Here is a 26,410-nt window from a genome sequence, read left to right on the forward strand (position 1 = left end):
CTTCAACAGCACAAAGTCTGCTTCGACAATCAAGGCACCCCGGAAATAGTGGGTCACAAGAGTGTGACAAACATACAAAAGAAGTAGAGGATAAATGACAATAGTAAGGATTAGGAAAGAAAAAGCAGCAGTTCCCTGCTGTAGATCAGGCACAGTTATGAGCGTGACATTGATGAATCAGCCCATTTACAATTCTAATTCTACTGTGCAATATCCACTTTACAGGTGAGATAACCCTGCAAACCTTCGTTTAAAAAACGAGAGAAAAACTCATCAGCATGAGTCATTCAAGTTCCACACAATCACAGTTTCTTGGAGACAAAAATTTACCAAAATACCATTATATTAAAAACAAAACATCAAAAAAAATCCTTAAAACGCCCAGATAACAAATTCACAGGGATGCAGCTGGGATTTTCTGAAAAATACCTGAAAATTTATGAAGTAGCATTTACATACAAAAAGACACTTATTAAACACAACTGATGTGGAATTAAACTGAAAACAAATGCAAAGAATAATAATGGTTCTTCGAGTAAAAATAACGGAAAAACAGCATCCCTGATTACAGTCCCACAGGAAATTATGATCTACAAACTACAGAAAATATAAAGTCTACACGATTCCGCTTTTCCAAACATTTCCTTGGTTTTTCCTTCTATTTTGAGAAATCAGTTGTCAGTAAAGCAACGTGAAAAGGAAGTTGGGAAATGCACCTCAGCACTTGCTGAAGTAGACTGAGCGGCTGATGTGTAGCTCTCACTGAGAGTCTCGGGCAGTCTGTCCCTTCTCAGTGCTTTTAAAATAATAGCATTTAGGAAGATAGACAGTCATAATCATATACAGTCGCAGCTCCTCTTACTGCCACCTGTCCAAGACAATCGTCTGTACACTCCAATCAATCACTTCACTTCCTTCCCGCTAGACTACCCCCCCCCCCCCCCCTGTATTTTTTTCCTATACATTAGAGAATAGTGACACTGTCCAAGACGCCAAGCTAAGACAATAGCTTTTCTCTTCAAGAACAGGTAGCTGACTTAGACAATTTTGGCTGTTGTCTTGACAGAACCATAATCCAAGAACTAAAATTAAAACTATAAACAATGACCAAAAAAAAACAACATTGTTGTGTTAATAATTGGTTCTTAAAAAACATACTGATCAAGATTTGTGCAATTGATCACCCAGTAAAAAGATGAAAAATAGCAAAAAAAGAAGCAGTAAATATACAAGCATTGTCTTTACAACTCCCGTGACATTTTTACAGCTATAAAAACTTACACTTTATACAAAAGAAGTACGGTAACACATATTAATAGCAGCCACTGTTAAATTTTCTATGACATTGGACTGTCAGTTATTGTAATTTAGGGCAAATAGATTTTTTTTTCTTAAAGGTTAGAATTTTAAATCTTCCTCCCACCAAGGCCATATGATATCTTCTTTCTAACTTAGAAATTCATTTACACATTTAGGCAATTTTAAGCATTGCTAGGCAAGTTGAAGGTCATCGCACAAGGAATGGTAAGGTGGGTCAGGCTCATTTGACGTATGTCTGATTCAGACCATTATTCTAGCATGTTCACATACGTCTAAAAAATCTCTACAACTGCAATGTAGGCCCACCCAGTTCCTACTTTCCGTCACACATTCTATTCTCCAATCGCCAAGTGAAATTCCATTGTTAATCTAAACAAAATACTGACAAATTAATAAATACAAAAAATATTCCAAAACAACAGCTTCATGATGACATCACGTATTGAATATTTCTATACACTCCGGCATGAACTATTACAAACCAGCACCAAATATTCAATATACAGATGCTCACTATCATAAGAAAGATAGGATGCAAATTAAAAACCGATGCCAATTTATCATCTATTATCACATGAATAACTAGTGAGCAGAGTTCATTTTAAAAAGTAGTACTGTAAAGAAAAAGAAACATAAAAAAAGAAAAAAAGGATAAATCCAGTTTATATCAACAGATCAAGGACAAACTGTCATGATTTCAGTAGCAGACATTCACCATGGAAATCAACAAGCTGATGTTTCTATAACAGTTTCTATATAAGTCATCAGAAGGGACGTTGCACTGACAAATAGCTATAGGCAGGAAAGTGGTGTTTGAAAGACACTCAGGAAAAATTCAAACCAAAAGCGCAAGAGACAAGAATAGGATTAGGAATTCAAAGCAAAAATGATGTCTTACGTATTCAAAGGATTTCTCATTGCTCACACCGTAAAGCTTCGCTAAATATAACATCAGATGGTGTAACATCTTTAAGAAAAATGAAGGCATCAAGATATCTAATTGAAATATAAATCCATTTTGTGCACAAAATCAGTCTCTTCACGTCACATTTTATATAATTATCTGTCAAAAGGACAAAGTATCCATTAACCCTTTTGAACAGAATACCAACAAAAATAAATGGGTAATTCAGCCATCAACAATTAAGAATATGATGTTGCATTTTTTTTTTTTATTCTTAAAAAAGCCTATCTGGACGAAGTCAATGCAAAGCTTACAACAGTCGCTTTTCCTTGTTATACAAAACAAAATAGATATTCCCACAATTTCTCCAGATTCCAAAATTCTTCTAAATGTCCAGCTCAGCACTTTCAGTTTCAAGCTCTGATCATTTCATCATCACTCTCTTCAAAATCATCATCATCAACTTCTCCACTGATGACAGAACGCCGCTTTTTGATGACAGCAACAAGGAAACTGATGAGGACAGTCTGAAAATTAAGAGATTTCAGATTATTTTCGTTTGAACAGCTTCCAACCAATAAATAAAAGATTTCAAATTGTTTTCATTTAAACAATCACCAACCAATACATAAAAGATTTCAAATTGTTTTCATTTAAATAGTCACCAACATATCTAATACATTCTGAGGATCTGTGAATGGAAGTCATTTTTTTTTTTTTTAATTAAAAAAATATGAAGGCCATTCTCTGTTTACTAGCATTGCTCCTCCCAATCTTGTCAATGATGGAAAGCTTATGCATTTTCAAGACTGAATTTGCGAATGGTAATGCAAACTAAGCCCATCAGTTGACTGGGGAGACCTTTTGCAGTAGGTCTATTTTGAACAGCTTCAATTTATTGAACACAGTAAAGTGTGTTTGTGAAAGGTTTGGAGGTCGCTTTCTTGGCAAGTGCTAATCATCTTGACCTGCAACATAACTTGACCTGCAACATAACTAGAGTCTTTTTTGGGGGGGGGGGGGGTTTCGAAAAATTGGCAGCTTATCATTTGTTTGTTCTTGAACTAGTATTGTCTGGGGAGTTTTCAAGGCGCTCGCCCATTTGGCTAGGTCCTATCACAGATGGACGTTAACCTCGGAGGTCTGCCTCTTAAAATACTAAGCAACCAACCACATTGCAGCTAACTAGTTTTCCAGTCATGTAAATACTAAGATACACACGAAAACACACACACAGAGTTTTGTTTGTTTTGCACTAGCAGCAAGGGTAGGTCTTTGCAGTCCTCTCTCTGCAAAAACAAATAAATCACTAATATTTGAAGATGTACCGATTAGAAAGCTCACAGTGTAAAACTCTCTAGCTCAGTAAATAACGGCCATACTTCTCTTTCCTGCAAGTAAAGCAGAGTCTCTTTCTATAAAAAGGTCAGTTCGGGATCACATCAGTAAAAACTTTCAAGATTTTTAGAACACATGACATTTTTGTATGTTATATGCCAGACTGGTTTGTTTATGTCTGCACCAATGACCTTTCTTTCTAATTTCGAAATACAAAGTCCTCGAAATTTCACTTCAACAAACAAAATCCAAATAAAAATTGAAGGAGAAAAAGATTAGAATATTTGAAACTGTACAAAATAAAAATAGGCAAATGATTCACTCAATGAAGTCAACCCAAAATCAGGCAGCAAGTACCCAGTGTCACACCAATTTGACCCTATAGTACATTCAACTAAAGTGCAGCAATGTTCGCAGTACATGTATTTATGTATAGTGGTTATTGATTTGTCAGTGATACATCCGAGAAAAGTTAAGAAATATTCATGACAGTAAAATGCGTATAATTTTCACATAACTTACCCCCAGGAACACCCAGGTGAGCCAGTAGTAGGCAGCACCAAACACCCACATCTTGTAGAAGAATCGGACAAGTAACAGTGTCATACGCGTTACCACACAGAAATCTGAGAAAAAAAAGACAACAAACGTCAAAGTCTTCAAGCATCAGTATGAAGTATACTTGAAAAACAAATGGCCAGTTAGTGTTTAGAAGAATTAAAACAACAGACGAAACATATCAATCCAATCATCTAAAGCTATGAAAACATAGGTTGGGTTGTATTCCATTTATACTATTAACAATAATAGTAAATAACCAATTTCTACAGAGTCAACTCCCCAACTGGGTTCTAAGTGCTTTACACAAATGATGAAATTGGTCATTCAAGCAAATAAAATCACTCACACCCATCTATACACACAAACATGCAGACAGTTACACATACACACATTAGCACACAGACATAAGGGCACAAGTAGTACATATTCATTTAACCTCGCTTATGCTTCAAAATTAACAGACTCTTAAAAGTATCATTTCAGTTTAAAAATGCAGGACAGTAGTATCTCTGAAAAAGATGAGCTTTTGAGATTTCTTTTGAACGTTTTTAAATCAATGACAGATCTTAGCTCATTAGGCAGTGATCCATACAGCTGGGCCACAGAATATGGAAGCCCCTGCGCCATAATTTTTAACCCTTTGAGCCCTTGCCAATGGCACATCGATGGTGCGTAAAACTGCCCGTATACCTAGCCACAGGTACAGCGGTGAGCAAGACCGTATCCCCAACCCGGCCCGCCGGAGACAAAACGTTAACAGAAAACAGCGTTTACTACCCAAGACGTAATTGATTATTTTGAAGATCTTTCTGAATTAGATGCTGTTAATGACAAGAACTACCCTGAGCGGGATATGGAATGTGATTCTGACGATCATATGAATTTTAGTAATATCGCTCATGAGCTCAGGCAGAGGGGCACGGTAGCCTCAGGAGGTCAGGGCTCAAAGGGTTAAGATGTGTTCATGATACTGAAAGCAGGTTTCATGTCTATGTGTCAACGTCACTAGTAACATAAAGTCCGATATCAGCACCAACATTATTTAAAGCCCATGGGGCATGAAACAGTGTTTGTGCGAAACAAAACTAATATGTGAGGCATCATGGTGAAATTAGGCACTCGTCAAAATAATGAAAGTAACGAAACAGACACTTTTCCGCTGGTTTGGCAATTCTTAACAAAATTTTGTTTCTTAGCTTAACACTTTCTATGTCTATTGAAGAACTCATTTCAGTGTGAATAATATTGAAAAACGTTTATTAAAAGCACAAAAAATGTAAATTGTTAGTTTTCACGGACTCTGAGGCTTTATAAATAACCACTTTGGCAGCCATTTTCTCACTAATTTTGCCGCTGAAACCAGGCAACCCCCACCTCATTCAATCACAACTATCTCCAACATCAGCATGTAGTCAAAATAAATGGGTAATTCTTTCATTCACAGTAAGGCAAATGAACAAGCTTTAAGGCGATACCAATAACTCCACATGCCTCAAAATTGACGAGCGCCTGATTCCACCACATAGTGACACATATAGAGTTTACCAACCTTCTGAAACTTCCGTAGTGCACTGTTTCACAGTCGTGTGAATCGTTCCGTTCCCCACAAATGTGACATTCGCCTTTGAAATATAAAAAAGGAAAGGTCAGTAAGGCTGGATTCTGTACAGAAAATTCAATAATATTTTCACTTTCCTCTTCTCACCAAACGCAATTCTACTTTTGCAGTTTATCTGAGTAATTTCAAAGTAACAACCAAACCTTCAGTGATAGCCACCCATCCAAGACAATCAATCACTAGTACAAACAATCACTTCACACTTCCTCCCTTGCACTATTTTTAAAATATTATAATGACACCCTCTTGAACAAGTTCAAATGAGCACAAAATGAAAGAACTAGTTGAGCTAAATACACAATCAAAAACTCCCCATAAGATTGGACCACAGAACGAACAGATGGACCAGGTCTTAAGGCCACCGTTAACGCTAGTCTGAGGTATGGATAAATACAAGCAGCCCTTACTACTGGGACACTCAGTGAACACTCTCCTCGAGGAAGGAGCCAAAACATACATAGCCTGTTTGAAATAAGAGAAACTCATCAACATAATAACGGTCATTTGGATCTTGGAAAAAGAAATATTGACAGAGAGGGGGGAAAAAAAGAAAGACCTACTAACACTGACATCCTATCAGTCACAATTTACATAGTGTGCACTGCCAAAAGACAAGTACTACAGCTGAGTTCGTACAGTATTCACCCACAAACTATGCACGACTTACGTGGTGTTAACCGCTAAAAGGCCTGAAAAGGGACATGAATTCATCCTCCAACCACCCACAAATTATGTTGTGTTAACTGCCAAAAGATGAATACTGTGGTGTTAGTTCATAGGCCTACAGAAAGCACCCACCAACTACCCACAAATAACAGTGTTCACAGTACTGTGGCATGAGTTCACCCACCAACCAGCCACAACTTACGTTGTACTGACAGCCAAAAGATGAGCAAAGCAACATGAATTCACCCTCCAACCACCCACAACTTACAAAAGTGTTCATTTCTAAAAGACGAGTACAGCAACATATTTTCACCTTCTAACCACCCACAACCTATGTAGTGCTCATTGCCAAAGACAAGTACAGCAACATATTTTCACCTTCTAACCACCCACAACCTACGTAGTGCTCATTGCCAAAGACAAGTACAGCATCATGAATTCACCCTTCAACCACCCACAACTTACGTAGTGCTCACTGCCAAAAGACGAGTACTGCGGTGTGAGTTCATACAGCAGCACGTTGATGGCCATAACAATGAACATGAGGATCATACAGAACATGAGCAGGCCCTGGGGGCTGGTCCGTCTTGGACGAATCTTGTACATCTGGGGACACACGGAGCAAACATCCATCATTACTCACAAAGCAAACATTCATCATTACTCACGACGCAAACATTCATCATTACTCACTAAGCAAATATTCATCATTACTCACAAAGCATTATTCACAAAGCAAACATTCGTCATTACTCACAAAGCAAACATTCATCATTACTCATAAAGCAAACACTCATTCATCACACACATAGCAAACATTCATCATCACATGCATAGAAAACATTCATTCATCACACACATAGCAAACATTCATCCTTACACACAAAGCAAACATTCATCACTACTCAGGAAGCAAACATTTATCATCACACGCAGAGCAAATATTCATCACTGCACACAGAGAAAATATTCATCATTACTCACGAAGCAAACATTCATCACTACTCAGGAAGCAAACATTCATCATCACACGCAGAGCAAACATTCATCATTGCACACAGAGAAAACATTCATCATTACTCACGAAGCAAACATTCATTATTACTCACATAGCAAACATTCATCATTACTCACGAAGCAAACATTCATTATTACTCACATAGCAAACATTCATCATCACACACATAGCAAACATTCATCATTACTCACATAGCAAACATTCATCATCACACACATAGCAAACATTCATCATTACTCACATAGCAAACATTCATCATCACATACATAGCAAACATTCATCATCACACACATAGCAAACATTCTTCACCATAAAGTGTCAGATTTGAAACAGACATCAGCTATCACGTTTCTCTGTTGATTTCTCCACTTAGATGCTCTAAAAAATCTTTTACTATCAAGGTGTTTCTCTGTTAAATATAACACATTACACGATAAGACACTAAAAAGAGAAAACAGTAGGAAAGAGACAAAAAGGAAGACTATAATTCCACTATTAAGTTACAAAAGACATCATCCAGGGAGTTTAGCTTTATTGGAGTAAAGAGAAAAACATCAGTTGGTTTTTTTTTATATATTTACTTTTATAGTAAGAGTTTTATCGCACTTGCAACACAATTAGGTCATACAAGTGCTGAAGATTAGAAGTTTTACTTGAGAGTAACATACAAGGAAAAAAAGTAAGCATAGATAACGATAAATATCTATGGACTTCATCTCTCCTTCTTCTTTTCTTTGTAAGCTAATGTCAAGCAACATCTCTAATTGTCGGCACTTCTGTGACCTATTTGTGCCACAGGTGCCGTAAAACTCTTACAACAACTAAACACACACCTGTATCCAGAAGAACCAAACTCCAATGTTCTTGATCCCAGACATGGAGCACAGCACAAAGTACGCGATAATCCCCACCATCAGGATGTAGTCCAAGGGAAATGCCTGAGACAGAAAATCATGATCGTGTAATAAAACAATAAAATAAAACAAAACAAAACTTTTTTTTTTAAGGAAAAGGAAGAAAGAGCTCACTGAGACAAGCAAGTGCTGATATGTGGAAAATGCTAGCTTGAGGGAAATTCGGTTGCAGATGAGGAACAAGCAAGAACAAGGCGCGGGGGGGGGGGGGGGTTGAGCATCAGTGTGTGTGTGTGTATGCTGTATTAAAATATTTCAAACAAAGCAAGACTGTTCAAGCGATATAAAATCCAATTATCAGTTCTTTTTTTGTTAACCTATTGCTCAAAAACTGTCTTTTGAAACTGGTGTATAATCTCATTCACTTTGAAAACCCCCTCATAATGATATCTAATCCTGAATGCTTAACAAACAGCATTACTAAGTTCAATAACAATGAAAACCACAAGAAAAATCCACTTTCAAAGGAATAAAAGCACAAACTTTCTAACCACATTGTAAAAATAAATGTGATGCGGCATGGTGAAATCAGGCGCTCGTCAAATAAATAAAATTGAAGAAACCCATTTTTCTGCCAGTTTGGCAATTATTATCCAATTTTTTTTTTTTGGCTGAACTTAACACCATTGTTGTCCAATAAAGAACACATTTCTGGGTGGATATTACTGAAAAACATTGTTTAAATGCACAAAAAAAGAAGTTTTCAGTTTCCAAGGACTATCAAGCTATGGAAATAACCAAACTTTAGCGGACATTTTCTTGCTAATTCTACATTTGAAACCAGGCGACCCCACCTTCTTCAATCTCAAATATCTTGACTTCTGTTCAAAATAGATAAATATTTTTTTCACTGATAGCAAGACAACTGAAAAATTTTTAAGATGATACCAGAAACTCCACATGACCAAAAATTGACGAGCACCTGATTCCACCATGTCATGACACAAATGCTTTTTGTGGGGAATATTTTTATTCACTTAACTGAAACAGTTTTAAGATTAAAATGAATGTAAGAGGGAAATCATCAGAAGCAGTTAGAAGCATGCACTAGAAATTAATTTTTAATAAATAATCAATAAGAAACAACAGATTTTTTTCACATAAACTACCTTTCTGCAAACAGTAAGGATGTCCAAAGGTACAAGAAATCCGAATCAGATTTCACAATTAACACTGGGGGACATAAATTATAATGATGCAGGAGAGAAACAATGAACATCTGTCTGCATTTCCTACGTCATGATGTTACAATCCCATTGTTAGTCATTTTTGTTGTTCTGAGAAAACTTGAAAGTCAACCTTATCACTTTAGCAAATGTGAAAATATCTCCACAATTAGATGTTCGGTACTCAAAACAGAACCCTGCTTAACTTAGGATACAAAACAAGTAACAGTTAATGTTTCCATACCAATATCTGGAAACAGAAAAAATTTGACATAAAAGGGGGGAAAAAACTAACAGACTCTGTCCTTCTGACAAAAAAACCCCTATAAATCTCTGACCTTTTGACAAAACACAAGCACGATGTCCACTGGGTTGGGGAGGTGTCTCTCGGGCAAGGCGTAGCCGCTTTTGTAGCCCAGGCTGTGCATGGCCTTGTCAATGCTGGGGACGAGTGAGAGGTAAGGGAGAGCAAGCATTGAGTTCCTGCCTGCTGTCAGAAGCAGCGACAACTTATGATGTCACAGTGCCAAAAGGAAGAGAAAGACTGTGAGAGGCAACACAGACAATGAAAACAGACAGTAGGCTGTTCTGATTTAGTGAAAATTTTTACAAAACTTGCAACACAGTTAGGTCATAATACTAGTGCAGAAGATTTGAGGATTTACTTGAGAGAAATATACAAAGAAAGCAAGGAAGAGAGATAAGGATGATAAATGTTTGATAGGAAAGAAGGTGCAAACCACCAAAAGTTTGAATTACGACACTTAAAAATAAATAGAGAACAGGATCCTTTGATATGTAAACAATGCAACTTCACTATGTAACTGATTTCATAATGAGAGCTGAATCAAATTTGTGATGTGTGTGTGCATGTGTGTGAGTGTGTGTGTGTGTGTGTGTGCGTGCGTGTGAGAGTGTGTGTCTGTGCGTGTGTCTGTGTGAGTGAGCGTATGTGTGTGTCTGTGTCTCTGTGTCTGTGTGCATGAGTGTGTGTGTGCTTCTGGTGGGATTCAGGCTGCTCACTTTGTCAGCAGAAGGGAGATGAACACAAGCATTGCCACCAGGAAGAAAATAATTCCGAGGATGATTTCAAACGGGCGGAAAACAATTCGGCACTTTCGCAGCCAGCTCTTCTCTGCAGCAACCAGGTGGCGCTCTCTGCGACTGAGAAGTGAGTCTTCTTCTGCCGTTGTCTGGTCTCGCTCCCGCGTCCTTCGGCTGAATTTAGATGGGTTGCGGTACTATACAGAAAGAAAAATAGACAAAAAATCAAATCATTGTAACGGTTTGTTTGTCTGGGACAACAGATGTAACTTGACAAATAGTGGCCATTCAGGTTTGAGAAAAAGCAAAAATGACAGACAAAGTCAAGTGAGGAAAAAAAAAAGAAGTAGGACCTACCAACCACATCCTCCAACCATCTGCAAAACCATAACAAGAATACTGTTTGCTGAACCATGCAGTAAATGTCACTGAGTGGTAGTTTGACGAGTAGGTAAGATAATGGCACCAATGCACCAGGAATAAAATACAACTTAAAAACAATGAAAAGAAATAGGAAGAGAAGACCAAACCAGAGCACCTACCAAACACCCCTTCAATCAAAGAAAATGTTTAATGAAACAAACAAACAAAAATAAACAAACATATCAAATGTTTAAGACATACATGTACACCTGCATACATTTTTTTTTCAGACCTAAAACTAAATAAAAATGTCTTTTGTAATTGTTTTATAGTGTGCAACCCTAAATTCACTGCAGCTGTGTAAGACTGGTCAGAGAGGCAGACTTCAACACATTATAGACACAGCTGATCTATCCTTCCTTTTTTACTTTTTTCTCAAAACAGCTGCACAAGCAATCTGAAGCAATGTGAGAAAGAAAGAATACAGCAATAAAAATCAGCTCTTCTTCCTAGGCCACCATTTCAAATACTTCTTTCAAAACATCATGTCAAATTACAACTCAAGAGCAGCCAAAAAAACCAACAACAAACAAACAAACAAAATAAAACTTACTCTTTCCCTGCGTTCCTCTCGCTTCCTCTGTCTCTCCTCCCGCTGTGCTTGTGTCTGCATGCGTTCTTTCTTCACACTTCTCTTTCCCTTGATCAAGTCCATCGGCATTGCAGACATGCCATAGGCCTGAGGAGGAATTCACAACGTATTTGAATGCTTTTTCTTCTTCCTCTTCACTTTACTGCTACTGTTGCAGGTTCTTCAATCAAAGGCGTTATGGTCTATTATCTAACAATAATGTTGGATGCTATGGTCTTTTAAAAAAAAAATTAAAACATTGAATGCGACTGCCTGTTTTTGAACTATAATGTTGGATTTATTGTACCTTTCAACATTAATGTTGGGTGTACTTGTCTATTTTTTAGCAACAACATTCGGAAATGTGGATTATTTTCAATCATAATGTTGACTTCCTTGTTTTTTACTCTTTACTTTAAAAATATAAATAACTTTCTCAGTTTAAGGTGAGGTGTATATAAAAGTATGGTTTGGTTCAAACGTGTCCTACAACGCAGTGTAGTTATTCACGGAATCACACCTCCATCTCTGACAGACGCCCACAGAGGTAATGGTGCCACATGAGTTAGGATTAACACTCACACATTCACATAATAAAACAACATTAAAATATTACTACATACAAGGCACTGCCAGGGCCAATAAGAACTTACTGGAAAACATTACGAAAAAAAATATATTCTGAGATCATGTACACATAACAGCCCATTCAACCAACAATCAAAATTGTGTTGATACAGTCAAGTGGCATAAAACATTTACTGTTTCATTGTTTCATTAGACAAACAAAGCAAAGTACTCACAGTGTAGAACAAAATTCCCAGCATGCCCACCAGACTGAAGACACTCATCACAAACGACAACGAGTCCTCGATTCCTGAAAAGACATTGACCATACTTTTATATACAAAATCGGGAAACCGGGAAATGGGATTTTTTCCCCTGGGGGCCGGGATGACTGCTAATGGTGTTCCATCCACAAAATGAGAAGCATGAGGAGCACATGGCCTTTTCTGTCTATCAAACAAACCGTTTTGCAAGTTTTAAAAATACTCCTAAAACATTCACAAGGCTATAAACCATTTTACCATTTCTAAACATAAGAAAATTATTCATAGCAAAAGTTCAAGAAAAACACTCATAAAATAATCACACATCTCACCGTTACTGGTCATGTCTTCAAACAAAGCCTGTATCTTCCTCCATTCTGTGCTGTTGGAGTTGGGTGAAGATTTGCTTGGCACAAATGCTCTACATATAGAGACAATCAAAATCCTTTTTTAAAAAAAAAGTCAGTTTCACATCCTGCAAACTACATCTCGTTATGTTCGGAGACGAAGGGTCAACTACATAAAGAGTGTAGAGTAATTATGTAACTCAACCATCAAGAAAATATATTCAGCACAATACATAGAAGTTCTACTAGAATCTATGGGACTGAAAGCAAAAAGAAATACAGACATCAAATATACAAAAATGAAGGTAAAAGTAGAATTCAATATTGTATCATTCAAGAGTGTTCTTTCTTCACTTTTCATAAAATGAAATAAATATGAACAAAAACAATTGAATAATAAGGCTAATTGTACATCAAGTAATGCTTCAACACTATCTGGGTTCTGTTTTGTTTTTTTACTGCAAAACATTCTCTGACGTTTTAGAACTAAATACCATATCTTTGGTATTTAAAAAATTAAATTAACACAATAACAACCTTAAAACATTTAAATGAATCGATGTAAACTCTCTACGTTTACTACTGTATAAGCGGTATGATGTATCAAGGAAAAGAGACCAACCCGATCAAAAAGAGAGTAGCAGCAATGAGAACACAGACAATGCAATACTTCAAGGCCGAACAGCATCTCTGAGGAAAGCATATTTAGAGACTTTACAACATACTTCAAACATACACAGAAACACTAGTACACACTAGGACATTTCTTGTTTACTTGAGGCAGAGATAGAAAGGTTTAGTTTTAGTTAGGTTTTACAGCACTCACAACTGCATAAGGTCATAGGACCGCCAAGGCGGGGATGTCAACAGAGAAGACTAAACGGGGAATCAGGTTAACTCAGCTCACCTTTGTAGCCTAAACAGCACAAAGTCTGCTTTAGAAAGGTATTTCATTACGAGACAATGTATTCAAAACATACACAGAAACCTCAGTAATAACATACATACTGCTTTTTTACCATATCAGAGATGACATAATAGTCATTTAGTGCTAAGAAGAAGTAAAAGAGTCAGACTGACAGAAAAATAGAAGGATGGTAAAGAAGTAGAACTTACTTGTGGCTTCAAGCATAGTACAAAAAGTAAAGGCCAATCTTTAAACAATCATTCTATCTTTTTCAGACAACCATAATCTCTATTAAATGACTACACAGCAATAGTTTCAAGCATTACGCTCAACATCAGGCTTCACAACTGAAGGGCACACATAGCCTTTCAAAATTACTTTCTTATTGCAGCCTTTACACAAAACATACATACACCGTTATACCTAAATGGTCATGATACGAGATAACAAAATATTCATTTATGCCATCTTAGGAAGAATGTGCCACTTCAATTTTTTACCTCCTTCAGTCCTATTGATATCAGTATTGAGCAGATTCATGAAATTATTTTAGAAACTGTGACGACATGACCGGGTAACTAATCAGCACAAGGTCGCAAGATGACTTACAACCTACACAGGGTAATAACTTAACAGACCGTAAGAGTTCTATAACTGGCAAAATAGTTATCAGTAAAAGTATTGATAAGATATCTCTCCCCTATATCACAGGTCAAATGCTAAGGGCGCACTAAGGGTATTTAAGTCCAGTCAACCCAAGTCCTTCTAATTAAGCATGAATAAACTCCTTATCGAGGTGAAAATTAGCTGCTGCACTTTAATTCTTGTATCAGCCAGACAGACATGACTAGCTTTCAAACATTTTTGTTCTTTCTACCTTTTTTTTTTCATCAGAACTCTCAGCAAATAGAAAAAGTTTTGCTTATTCAAAAAACAACAAAAGATTTTGACTAAACACTGGGATGCAGATATGGACTAATAAAATCATTATGTCTGCTTACACATATCTACTCTTTTCTTCTCTCCTCCTATGAAAATAAATTTTAAAGTATTAAAATGGAAAGAGGGTGGTTTCTGCACATAATAAAGCACTAACCAGAAGATAAAATATCACTTTACAACCTGTCTAGTCAAGAGTCCAAATTTTCACAAGTAGGCTCTATTTCCCTTCTCTCTCCCTCATAAGAAAAAAATGTTAACACTAGATGAAAGAGTTTGAACTTGACTGAAACTCTACTGTAAAAAAAACAAAACAAGAGTGTTCCAAGTCAGCAAGTTCGTATAACAAATATACCGATTTGCATGTTGAGTTTTCCTCCTTTTCTTCAAAGAAAAAGTACATGAAGGGCAGCAACAGGAACAGGCAAAACGCCACAAGGCCATACAGCACTGGAAAGACAAGGCATAAGCTATATTTAGCAAAAGCAATCAATTCCACAGGATTTTTTAGAAATAATGTCACAAGAACATGTTTAAGAATTACTTTTTGCTTCAATACAATTGCTTGAATGCAAAATTACATACAAGTGACGACAGGTTAAGACATAGGTCACTATTTGGCTACTGATAATTTTTTTTAGTAAAGACAAGACTTCATTTTTAATATGATATATAAACTAAGTATATGAATACAAATAAAAGCAACAACACTGAGATGAATAGGCAATAAGGCCAAAGTGAAACACATTACATTCAAAGAAGACAATGAGAACATCCAGAGGTGGGTATGAAAGCTATTAAAAGAATATTTTCACATTTACTTCCATTAGTATTTAATTTTAATCTCACCTCTTTAAATTTTGGAATTGGAAAAGATTAAGTCTACAAAAAAAATTAAAAAGTGGGGTCTACATAACATAAAAAGATGAAACCTATGAAAAAAAACATACCATAGTAAGCAATTAGCACTGTATCTTCAGTTTCATCTCTCACCGAAGAACTGTTGGCCCAGTCCTGAAAAGAAAAAGAGATTGATGGATTTAAAAAATCATGACACAGTCTGTTTTTGTACACAGTGGTATTTTTTTTTGCAGTTAAAAAAACATTTCATTTACCAACACTTCATCTTCTATTATCAACAAACCATTGATCATGTATTTATGAGATAGAACACTAACAGAGCAGCTAGACTTCCTTATTTACATGATGATTTAATATCACTGTTTTAAATTGAGTGTCATAAAAATTCATCAATCAAAATAAAAGCAAAGCCATCCAAACTTATCATTGGGGCCTCAAGCGCCTGTTCTGTTAAAACTTCAAACATAGCAACTCTGGCTCAATGAAAAATCAGAATCATGAACAATTGTACATAAAAGAGCTCTGCACACCTCATTGTCAAGAAAATAGTCAAAACATTATTTACTAAACAAATATTTACAAATTTGGACAGAAAACAGACAACTAGTGTAAGAGTAACAAGAGCGCCTACAAAAAAATCATCAATAAAATCTATACCTTGAACATGCCATCAGAATCTTTCATGTACGAGACCAAGAAAATATCCACTGGCACCAGAGCAGAGGTCAGCAAGGTTATAGTCAGGGCTATGATGGCTGTGATTGTTGTGGACACTTCACTGTCATATTTGCTCATATAATAGCGCACATAGAACCCGGAAAACAGCAATGTCAGCTGCAATGAGAAAAAGATGTTTTGAGCTACGAAACAAAAATAGAACTCTATTTTTTTTAATGCAAGAGAGGTTGACATCTAGAACAAATCAACATTATATGTAAATCTGCAAAAGCAACCCCCCCAAACAAACACACACTTAAAAGCCCTGCTTTATTAAAATTTCTGCAGGCCTTCACTATCAAGATGGATAGAGAAGAAAACATATATTTCAAGATCAGAATCACATCTTTATACTTTATTATAATATATAACATTACAATATTCACACAAAAAAGAAAAATTAATTAGAAAAATAAACTTTAGGTGGCATAGAAGCTGTACAGTTTACGAAGAGAATTGCACTAAACTGTTTAGTTTTAGTAAGTTTTTACAGAGCTCGCAACTGCATATGGTCATATATGAGTGCCGAGGTGTGGAGGTCAACAGAGAAGTCTACACGAGGGATCAGGCTTACTCTGCTCACCTCTCTAGCCCCAAAAGCACAAAGTCTGCTTGGACTATCAAGGCACCCAGGAAATAGCAATAGAGTGGCAAAAATACAAAAGAAGTAGAGGAAATGACAATAGTAAGGATGAGGGGAAAAAAAGCAGCAGTTCCCCCAATATTGTTCCAGCATAGTATGGGCATGACATTGATAAATCATCCCCTTTATAATTCTACTGTGCATTATAAGAACATAATATCCCCCCTTTGGGAATGGCCTAAAGACAACTTCAATCAGTAGCACTGCCCTGGTGGGGGACAACAAATACTGTACGCATTGTAAAAAGAAGGAATTGGAAAAATAAAGTGGCAAGAAAATACAGTGTATAAACCTTTACAGTCACCTGATTTAAATTCTTTCTCATTTCGTCTTTCCACATTTCTATTTGTATGAAGTATAAAATCCAACTAATCGATCACTTTTCAAAATATGTGAGCGTGTCTGGAGAAAGGTATCAAAAGACGAATTTGCTCGAACCGAGATATCAGACTGCTAAGGTCAAAAATATAATTTCTGACAAAAACTAAGTTCCATTAACAATGGATTCTTTAACCATTCATATATCGATATTTACAAGGACTTGAGTTTCTTTTACTTCAAAATACATTTTTAAAGATGTTTTTTTAACGCGAGGTATATTGCACAGTCCAAAAAAATGCGTAAGAAAATTGGTTTTCCGAGTACACATTACGGATGGTTTCACTTGTCATTCATAAAGTCAACCCAATCACATTGATAACCAAAATTTTGGTCATTCTCTCCCCTCACATAGTGCACATGAATATCTTAAACATATAAACAAAGCGAAGCTTTGCACATCCACACCCTTTCGTTTTTTGGAGAGCAAACTTGTACATGTATTGCTTTTTCCTGCCCTGCGCAAACCTAGCCTAGATCTATTTCTTGAAAATTATTGTTCAAGGTGGTAGTGAATTCATTTTGAAGACGTAATATAAATACTTTGAAGCTGTTCTTTTGTCTTAGTTATTTTTAAAGTTGGTTTGTGAGTAGCGGATGTGTTGTCAGGTCGCCTCAAAGCGTAGATCTATCTATTCGAAGCAGAAACACAGGGAAACATTGAAGCTGTTTTTCTCAAAACTTTGTTTCCGTACCCTGCCTTACAAAATCACCCATATATAAAAAATTACTGAAGATATCTTAAAAATTCAAAAAGCATATTGTTTAGAAATGATCTCTGTACATGAATTATTTTTTTTTATGGGATTCTTTAAAATGCGTTATTTGGTACCTTTCACCAGGGACACACACATATAGGTCTATTCGTGCAAGAAATGGCGTGGATGAAGACCTCCTTGTCTGCCGCCTAGACTTTAAAGGAAAAATTCCACAATGATTCACCCTCCTTTCTACACAAGCATTATATCAACTCCTTCGCTATGCAGAGCCGTGGGCATCAGCGCGGCTACAGTGAATTCACTGCGGCAAGCTGTCCCCGACAGCTCGAGAACCGACCTATACTTCTAGTTTAGATTTAGCGACTTAATTTGAGAGGGATGGGTGGACGGCAGAGGGGACAGAGAGAGAGAGTGTGTGTACGTGTGTGTGTGTGTGCGAGGGGAGAGAGGGAGAGAGAGAGAGAGAGAGTGTGCGTGTGTGTGTGAGGAGAGAGAGAGAGAGAGAGAGAGAGAGAGAGAGAGAGAGAGAGAGAGAGAGAGAGAGAGAGAGAGAGAAAGAGAAGAGAGAGAGAGAAAGAGAGAGAGAGAAACATTAGGCCTTTTCAACTGTTTCAGATGATTTCTTCCTAAAGGCAACAAAATTTTCATCTTTAAATTTCTCAAAAGCTAAGTCAAATTTGTCGTAAGATTTGAATGCCTCCTCAAGAAAGCCTTCCATCTTGTCAGGCGGAGACTAGAAAACTAGTACCACGCAATGAACACTCCCTAAATGTTATTCATCTGTCGCTAATTTTATTGTCCTTTTTCATTGTTTCCAATTGTTGGTTCATACGTACCCTCAAAATTGTGTTGCATAATCGCCTCTCACAGGTCATACCAAAGTTGAAAAAAACACAAATATCCATTACAGATGTAATCTACAAATCATACTGTAATTTCGGTGTATAATATGTTGATATTAATTTGAATTTGTGGCCGCAAAGGCCTCGAACTGCGAACTAGTTGACCCAAAAAAACTTGTCCTGAAGCCCAAATTGGCAAAATAATAGGACAGTGTAGCGAACGAGTTACGCCTGAGCAGTAAACAGAGCTGCCTCACTACATCCTGTTTTCTAGGTGTAATTTAGTTTGGTACCATACTAGATTCTAGTAGGGAATAAGGTATCAGGAGAGAGATATAGATTCTAGATCGGGTTCATTACTACTAGCAGACTCAGTCTGAGCGAGCGGGTAACGGATGCCCATGCCAGAGGACTGCAAACCTCAAGACAGTTCGTTTTTAGGGTTCGCTCCACAATTTTACTCTCTCAGCGAGCGGACTGCATATCTCAAGCCTCTAAAAGTCAGTTCATTTCTTGGGTCCGCTCCACAATTTTATTCACTGAGCGGGCGGGCGAACAGACGATCTCTAGCAGACGAGATACTCAATGCTAAGTTAGGCCCGTCATCTATTGTTTGTTAATTAGGCCTAGTGTTTCAAGCAACTAGCGGTGCCACAGGGAGTGAGAGAGACTGGTGACGTGTACTATGTGTGTAACCTTTCACCTTGTGTGTGGGCACACTGTGCACGTTCAAATTATCAGGAAGGCGAAGTTTAAAGAATTTCCAAAGACTTTTTTTATGTGGGGGGGGTAGAGAAATTTCCTTCGTAAATGCCTAGCTACAATGTGGGGCAGGAGGCTGATTTTTTTTTTTTGGGGGGGGGGGGCGGGGGGAAGTAGTATGCAATGGGAGTCGCTCCCCGTCCGTCCGTCCGCCCACTAAACGAACTGTTGTCTCTGTCCAAAGCCAAAGAGTAGCGAGTAGCAAACTACTCTTCACAAGCCAACGGCTCGTTACCCGTCCACTCATTTGTGGTAGTGCCAGCGAGTAGTACGTACAGTACGTTACTTGCGGACCCTGATTTAGCAAGCCCAACCCAACTCATAGGGCCTAATTTATAGATAGTGACAGTGTCAGTGATAGACTAATAATAATAATACTAAAATTAGAAGTAAATCAAGATCCAGGCCTTTATAGTTTATAGTTTATAGAGAGGAGCTAATTCTTAAAAAAGAATATTTTTGTACACTGTCACTGTAGTGTAGCCTACAACTTAACAACTTTGACTGTGATTCATGAGACCACTTCTTCAAAACGATAGACAGAATCTATGTGGATAATAAATTTCAGTATTAACTCATCATTACAGTATCATTATCGTTACAATGATTTGGGCGCTTTTTCGGTAGTTCCCACCCCGCATTTGTTATTCGCCGGTATTGGCCCCAAGAGTAGGGGGGTTTCAGGGGGGCTAGCCCCCCTGACCTAATAAAAACATGGTGGGGTGTTTCAGGGGGGCATGCCCCCCTGAATTTTACCACAATTTAATGTTTTGCAGTTGTTAGGTTTGATATCTTAGCGTCTTAGCGTCTTAGCTTGCCGCGAATCAAACGTAGATCTAGATGTAGGTCAGGCTCAATCAAATAAGGGGGGTGGGAACTACCGAAAAAGAGCCATGATTTGAATCTCATAAAACTTTGAAATTGGAAAATAGTGATCGACAGTTTACTTACAACTATAACAACCATGAAAGGTATCCACCCAGCAGCGACAACAGCTCCTGGGATCGCCATTTTGTTTGTTTTGACTGTTTCGCTCAGAATCACGTGAGCAAAGTTGCCAATTTCGCAAACTAGATCTAGCCTACAAATTTGAGATTAAGCATAGCTAAGAATTAAATGTGTTTCCTTCCCATCATGATGATTGCAATCTCACTCTAATACAAAATCAATTTTGTGATATTTTAATCCTTAAAGATAAGAAATAGATCTATATGTCATTACAAAGTAAACTTAATATTAGCATAGTTTTAAAAAGTGAGTTAAAGTTAGCCTACAAAAAAATAAAGGTTTATCAAGTCTGGCCTTGATTGATTTTTCTACTCTCAGGCAGAAGAGCTCGTGTAAACAACAACATGTTGAGAGGCGGAACGAATAGGCCCACTGCATTTCCTTTCTTTGACACATTGTGCTCTTTTGATTAGAAGCCTGCTTTTGTTAAGTTTTCTGTCTTTTCTTTTGCAATGGCATCCTACAAACAGGAGCATGAAAAGTTTGTAACTGGATATAACGGTACAACATTCAGTGAAGTTACGTTTGTGACCGGCATTTCGTGCATTTCCTGCTTCGTCAGAGAAGCAGGAGTTTTGCTGCTCTTTAGACTCTTTCAAGAAGGATCAAGGACAAGTAATTTCCTGTAAGTTTGTGGAAAGTAGACTTTGCTACTGGGAACTCTGATTTAACATGAAGATGCTGATGCTTAGAGTTAAGTAGAAAATGGTCTGAATGAGTAGTAGGCTTCCATTTTCTCAAATTATGATGAAATATATATTAAAATTAGCAGACCATCATAGGCGCTGTCCTAGTACAGTAGTCTCCGCCTAAGATCCCGGTGCTCGGGAGCAAGGAAATGCGGGATCTTAGGTGAACCAGGATCTTAACCGATGAATCCAGGGAAGAATCTATGGTGACCCATGTTAAGGCTCAAAATTGGTAAAATGGTCTCCCTCCTCTCTACAATGAACTGACGTGCCCCCTTGGTGGGCTTATGGCATATGACGAGCAAAGAGTGGGTAACCTTGATGACCTGTCACGGTGCATAGTGGCATGAGGCGTGCCATTTTCACTTCTATTATAATCCTATCATGAGTCTCAAGGTCTACGCTTATCGAGTTGCCCCTCCTCTTTACCTGTCAAAAATGTATAGCTTTCCATCTCTGACCGAGCCCCCCACCCCTCCCCCTCCAAACCGCCTTTGTCGTTACACACCATTACGTTGTGAACCCACCAATTAAAATTCAGTCTGTCTCGCAAATTCGGGAGTACAGACAACTGCTGCAATGGTCAAGGAAGAGTTCACGGTTCGATGTGATCCTGCCTGGAGCGCGAACATGTAGGCCCTACCCACCCAGCGAGTGATGCAAGTTTAGGTGGCGAGCTCAGGTGTGAGTGCTATGCGTGGGGAAAACAAACGCATCGGTCAGTTCACATCCCGGTGTGATCCCGTCTGGGGCAAACATTGTATCGCTTCATCGAGTTTTACAACGTGTATGTGATCACATTCACGATAGTGGTTGATCTTTGACGCGACGGACAGTTTATTGATCTCAACTTTTCACTCTAGGTTGATCGGCTGTGCCCTCCCTGGTTTTTGTTTAGCAAATCATGATCTGAAATGCGGGATCTTTGCCGAATGTAGACCATCAGAGCGGGACTTTTGTATAGTAAAAATTCTGTTTTCCTAAAACAACGGGATCTTAAGCGAACCGGGATCGTAAGCAGTGGGATCTTAGGCGGAGACTACTGTACAATGCTGTTATAGTTATAACTCACTTTATTTCTATACTCTTTCAAGAGAATCAGTGTGTTTGTGAGTGTTGAAAAAACAATTTAACAAAATAGCCAGGGTGGCGGCCGAAGTCTACTCTTATCGATTTTAAGACCACTTATTAAGGGATCTTTAATGTGCTCTCAACTTTCACACGGGACCTCCTAGATTTTTTTTTCATTATCCAGGAAAGCTAGGTGTTAGATCTTACCTACCCAAAGATCAGGGGGTCACTGTAAGACAGCAGTAAGAAGGAGCCTATTAGTTAGACAGTAGCAGCGAAAAGAGTCAGGAGCCCAGAGGAGGGGGGCAAAGGTATGGAAGTGGAGACGAAAGCTGATGACAGAACATGGTTAGAGAGCAGGAAAAGAGGTGAAAGGCGAACTTTTATTTAGAGAAGAAAATTTTCCGTCGTTGTCAGGCTTTGAAACGGGACGTATTGAATGAGAGGCGAAGACTGTATCCTCTCTATACCTTGAGAGCTCCGTTCGTGTCTTACAAAAGTGTAATCCTTCTGCTTGATAAAGTCTTGTCTTGTCCAGCATGATTCCTTAACATGTTAAGTTCCTCTGAAGTATCCTTTTACAGATTTAGAAAGTATTAACCATCTTTAAGTTATGCACGCCTTTTCACCTTACTTCCAAAACAACCCTCATACTTTGGAATTTTACTATCTCTGTTTCTTTGAACTCTGTGATGTCAGATGTATTCGTTGAAACTTTCAGCTTGGTAAATTTAAAGTAAAACTTAATTGTGCAGCAACAATCATCTGGGATGTGGTAGACCCCCAAAGCCAAATAGTATTCCTAACAGATGCCATGTCAGTACTGCCGGCAAACTACCAAGACTGCTAGAAGTAATGGAGGGCATCCCATGCCTGAGGATCATGCTGCAGCAGATACTATCGCACTGTGGTGTCTTATTTAATAAACAGGCGGACGGGATGGCCAAACTAGATGCACAGAGATCTCAGCCAGACAACAGCATCAACTCATCATCATCCAGTGCCAGATCTGGGACTGACATGGGCGATCATGGTTCCCCTTTCATTCCTTTGCTCAGATGCTCTCAAAAAAGCTACGTTCCCCTGATCTTTCCCTGTTACCCAAGCTCCCAAAGTAGATTGTTCTGGGCCTACCCCTGTCTCGTCTGCCTTCAATTTTGCTTCAACTAAACAGAAATAAAAACACGTATGAATACACTATTAAAAGCACCACAGACACGAGATAACTCTACCGTGAGCTGTCCTGCCAAAAACAAGTGATTATCTTCAGACTAAGAAGGCAACACACGAAACTGAGAAAACACATGTACAGATGTTTTAAACTAGTACAATCACCAAAATTCCAGTGTGCAGAGGCAGACCAAACTGTGGAACACTTCCTTCAGTACTTCAAGACACACAGGGCCCTGAGGCAGAAAATGTGGCCAACCCCATTGACACTACAAGAGAAGCTGTACAGGCCGACAGATGAACTGAACAGGATGGCCCAGTATATGACAGATACTGGACGCCAAGTGTGATACGATCGAGAAGAAGAAGATTTTGTATTGTGATTTTTCATTTGTAGCCTTATATTGGTTATTACCAGTATATTTTGCGTTTGAATCAAAAGTTGTTACGGTATTATAACTGACTTATTTTCCTTTTTGTTTCCTACACAGATGGAGGTTCTTCTTGGACTTTATGGTGCTTGTTCTGCCAAATATTTTGAGCGTGACATTGATGAGCGACTACATCATGGAGTTGTTTCTTGGAATCATTGCCTCTTGTGTCATGCTGTACTTTGTGTATATGAAAACTGTTGCCTCTAAGTCTCATCTTATTCTTCGTAGTGAAGTAAATCTCAGTGATAAAAAGACGTTTGTGACCAACTTTAGGTCTATTATAAACATATGTGCAGCTGTTGGTATTTTGGCTGTTGACTTCCCTATATTTCCTCGACGATTTGTGAAAGCAGAGACGTATGGATTTGGTCTCATGGATACTGGAGTGGGGTTTTATGTCGTGTCAAATGCTATTGTCAGCCCAGAAGCCCGCGGAAAGCTACCCAATCTGTCTCTTGTTGTTTCTCTTAAGAAAGCTGTGGTATCGTCTGTTCCTCTCTTAGTCATCGGATGTGCAAGACTGGCTACTGTGAAGGGAATTGAGTACCAAGAGCATGTATCTGAGTATGGAGTCCACTGGAACTTTTTCTTCACCCTCGCTGCATTGAAAGTGAGTACAGTAGATCTCTCTTAACTCAAAGCCAGCTTAGCACAAATAAACTGGTAGTAACGTCCACCGCTGAACTCCTTTATCATTTTGTAAGTCTAACTTGGCTTGCATGTGCAAGGAAATTCAAAAAGTCTAGGGTAGTGCAAACATTCCCTGCCCAAAGATACATTGGTGTAAATTCAGCCCACAAATTCACCAGCCTGACAATGGGTCACTGGACATACTTGCTTTAAAGGCCACCTGTGATATCAAATTGGAGGTTTAGTGAATACTAACAGATGATTAGGGGTGGGGGGGGGGGATAGAGAGAGATTAGAAGGTGAATATCATACAAGTTTGGTTATTTGGATCTGATTTCAAGCATTTAGTACACATACTTTTTCATAACTGTAATATTCTTGTTTTGGAACATTTTTGTGTCTTTTTGTTGATGAGAAGATATTTACTATTACAGGTCATGTGTACAGCTGTGACCTGCCTTGTTCCAGCGAATCAATCAGGTCCAATGGGTGTTTTGGTGTTGGTTTTATATCAAGTGGTTCTCTCAAACTTTGGTGGTTCCAACTACCTTCTTACAGGGAGCGATGGCAAAGGGGGAAGAACTGGAGGATTCTTTGACGCCAATAGAGAGGGCATCTTCACTTTGCCCGGATATGTCGCTATCTATTTATTTGGCGTCCATCTTGGGTGCTTCATATTCAAACAAAGGTGAGGGGAGAAATTACATCATATTAAGTTATCTTCATGTTTGTTTACCGGTAATGAAGATTTTGATCTCAGATTGATGTGTAAACAGTAACATTGTGTTTTTCTGTACTTCACCAATGTTTTTACGACACTTTACTACCAAAATTTTGTACTGTGGGGTTGACTGAAAATTTGTTGGCTCTTACTCTTAGAGAACGTAGATTAGTGGAATGCAGAATGAGTTCAGACTTTAGATGTCTTTTTAGTGATGTGAAACTGTTATAGGGTTTGAGAGTAAAACACGGTGGACTCCACTTAAAACAAAATGTGCAAGAACGCCATGTTTTCTTTGATGTGGTGGTATTTTCTGTTGAAAGAGATTCCTCAAATGGTGTAGAAAAAAAATTGGGGGATTCAATTTTCTTTTGGATTTACTTTTGTTTTTGGATTGACCTTGTTCGGTAAAAGTCTAGACTGTTGTAGCATGGTCAGGTTAAAAGCAAAAGCCTGTATTTTTATATCTTTACTGCCACATTATACTCTGAAATTAATTCAACTACTGTAAATTGGAAGAACAATTTTACTGCTAAAATTAGATGAATATTTTTAGTGCCCTTCTTTATTTCAAGAATTCAGCACTACTGATACCTAAATACATGTAGGAGTGACCGACTTAAATTGTTGTTGTTGTTATCGATCCAGTAGCATCTGAGCGTTAACTCTTCTGCATGATGCCATTCTGTAATAGCTGCATGTCTGTTCTAATTGTTGTCTTGAGGAGTAGAGGCAGTTAGATGTGTCACACATTTATCTGGCTGACTGGATAATCTTTAAATGTTTTTTCTCATGACAGGAAAAGCCTGAGAGAATGGCTTTCAGCTGCAGTAAAAATTGCAGTCTCTGCCTTAGTTTTCGCCTTGTTCTTGATGGTCTGTCATTTGGGAGTCCAGCCTGTGTCCAGAAGGTTCGCCAATGTCACGTATGTTTGCTGGATGGTAAGTGAATTTTACACTTGTCCTTACAACATTGACTCTAGTGTCGCACTGTGTAGTGGTTGTAGTAATATAGTGATAGTAAATATTTCCCTCCCTGTGGAAACCGTTTTCATCATTTTAAGGGGTGGGCTGCATACACCCTGCCTTTCAGGGCCAGCTTGAACTGAGAGGGATACAACATCCCAGTGGACAGCTATAGGGGATATAGACAGTGACAAACTATCTGCCTGATAACAGGGATGACAAATCTGAGGGGGG

General features: G+C 38.1%; 2 protein-coding genes across 2 annotated transcripts in view; one reads left to right on the forward strand and one right to left on the reverse strand.

Annotated features, from left to right (window-relative positions):
* Nucleotides 1–949: 949 nt before the first annotated feature.
* LOC101845505 (probable lysosomal cobalamin transporter) lies at nt 950–20,542 on the reverse strand. The gene is made up of 15 exons (XM_005110262.3): nt 20,440–20,542; nt 16,085–16,261; nt 15,517–15,580; nt 14,922–15,016; nt 13,343–13,410; nt 12,706–12,794; nt 12,347–12,420; nt 11,526–11,651; nt 10,529–10,746; nt 9,844–9,946; nt 8,259–8,363; nt 6,873–7,013; nt 5,673–5,745; nt 4,085–4,188; nt 950–2,751 (listed from the first exon to the last, which is right to left on the reverse strand). Exons 1-15 carry the CDS (start codon nt 20,497–20,499, stop codon nt 2,638–2,640), a joined length of 1,611 nt encoding a protein of 536 aa, XP_005110319.1. The 5' UTR covers nt 20,500–20,542; the 3' UTR covers nt 950–2,637.
* Nucleotides 20,543–20,784: 242 nt separating this feature from the next.
* Nucleotides 20,785–26,410, forward strand: part of LOC101845730 (phosphatidylinositol-glycan biosynthesis class W protein) — a 9,690-nt gene continuing 4,064 nt past the window's right edge. The window contains exons 1-4 of the mRNA XM_005110263.3: nt 20,785–21,121; nt 23,918–24,470; nt 24,925–25,178; nt 26,011–26,152. Of these exons, the coding sequence (XP_005110320.1) occupies nt 20,949–21,121; nt 23,918–24,470; nt 24,925–25,178; nt 26,011–26,152 (1,122 nt within the window). The 5' untranslated portion in view covers nt 20,785–20,948. The remainder of the gene's footprint in view (nt 21,122–23,917; nt 24,471–24,924; nt 25,179–26,010; nt 26,153–26,410) is intronic.

Source organism: Aplysia californica, unplaced genomic scaffold, assembly GCF_000002075.1.
Source record: "Aplysia californica isolate F4 #8 unplaced genomic scaffold, AplCal3.0 scaffold00869, whole genome shotgun sequence".
Taxonomy (NCBI): Eukaryota; Metazoa; Mollusca; class Gastropoda; order Aplysiida; family Aplysiidae; genus Aplysia; species Aplysia californica.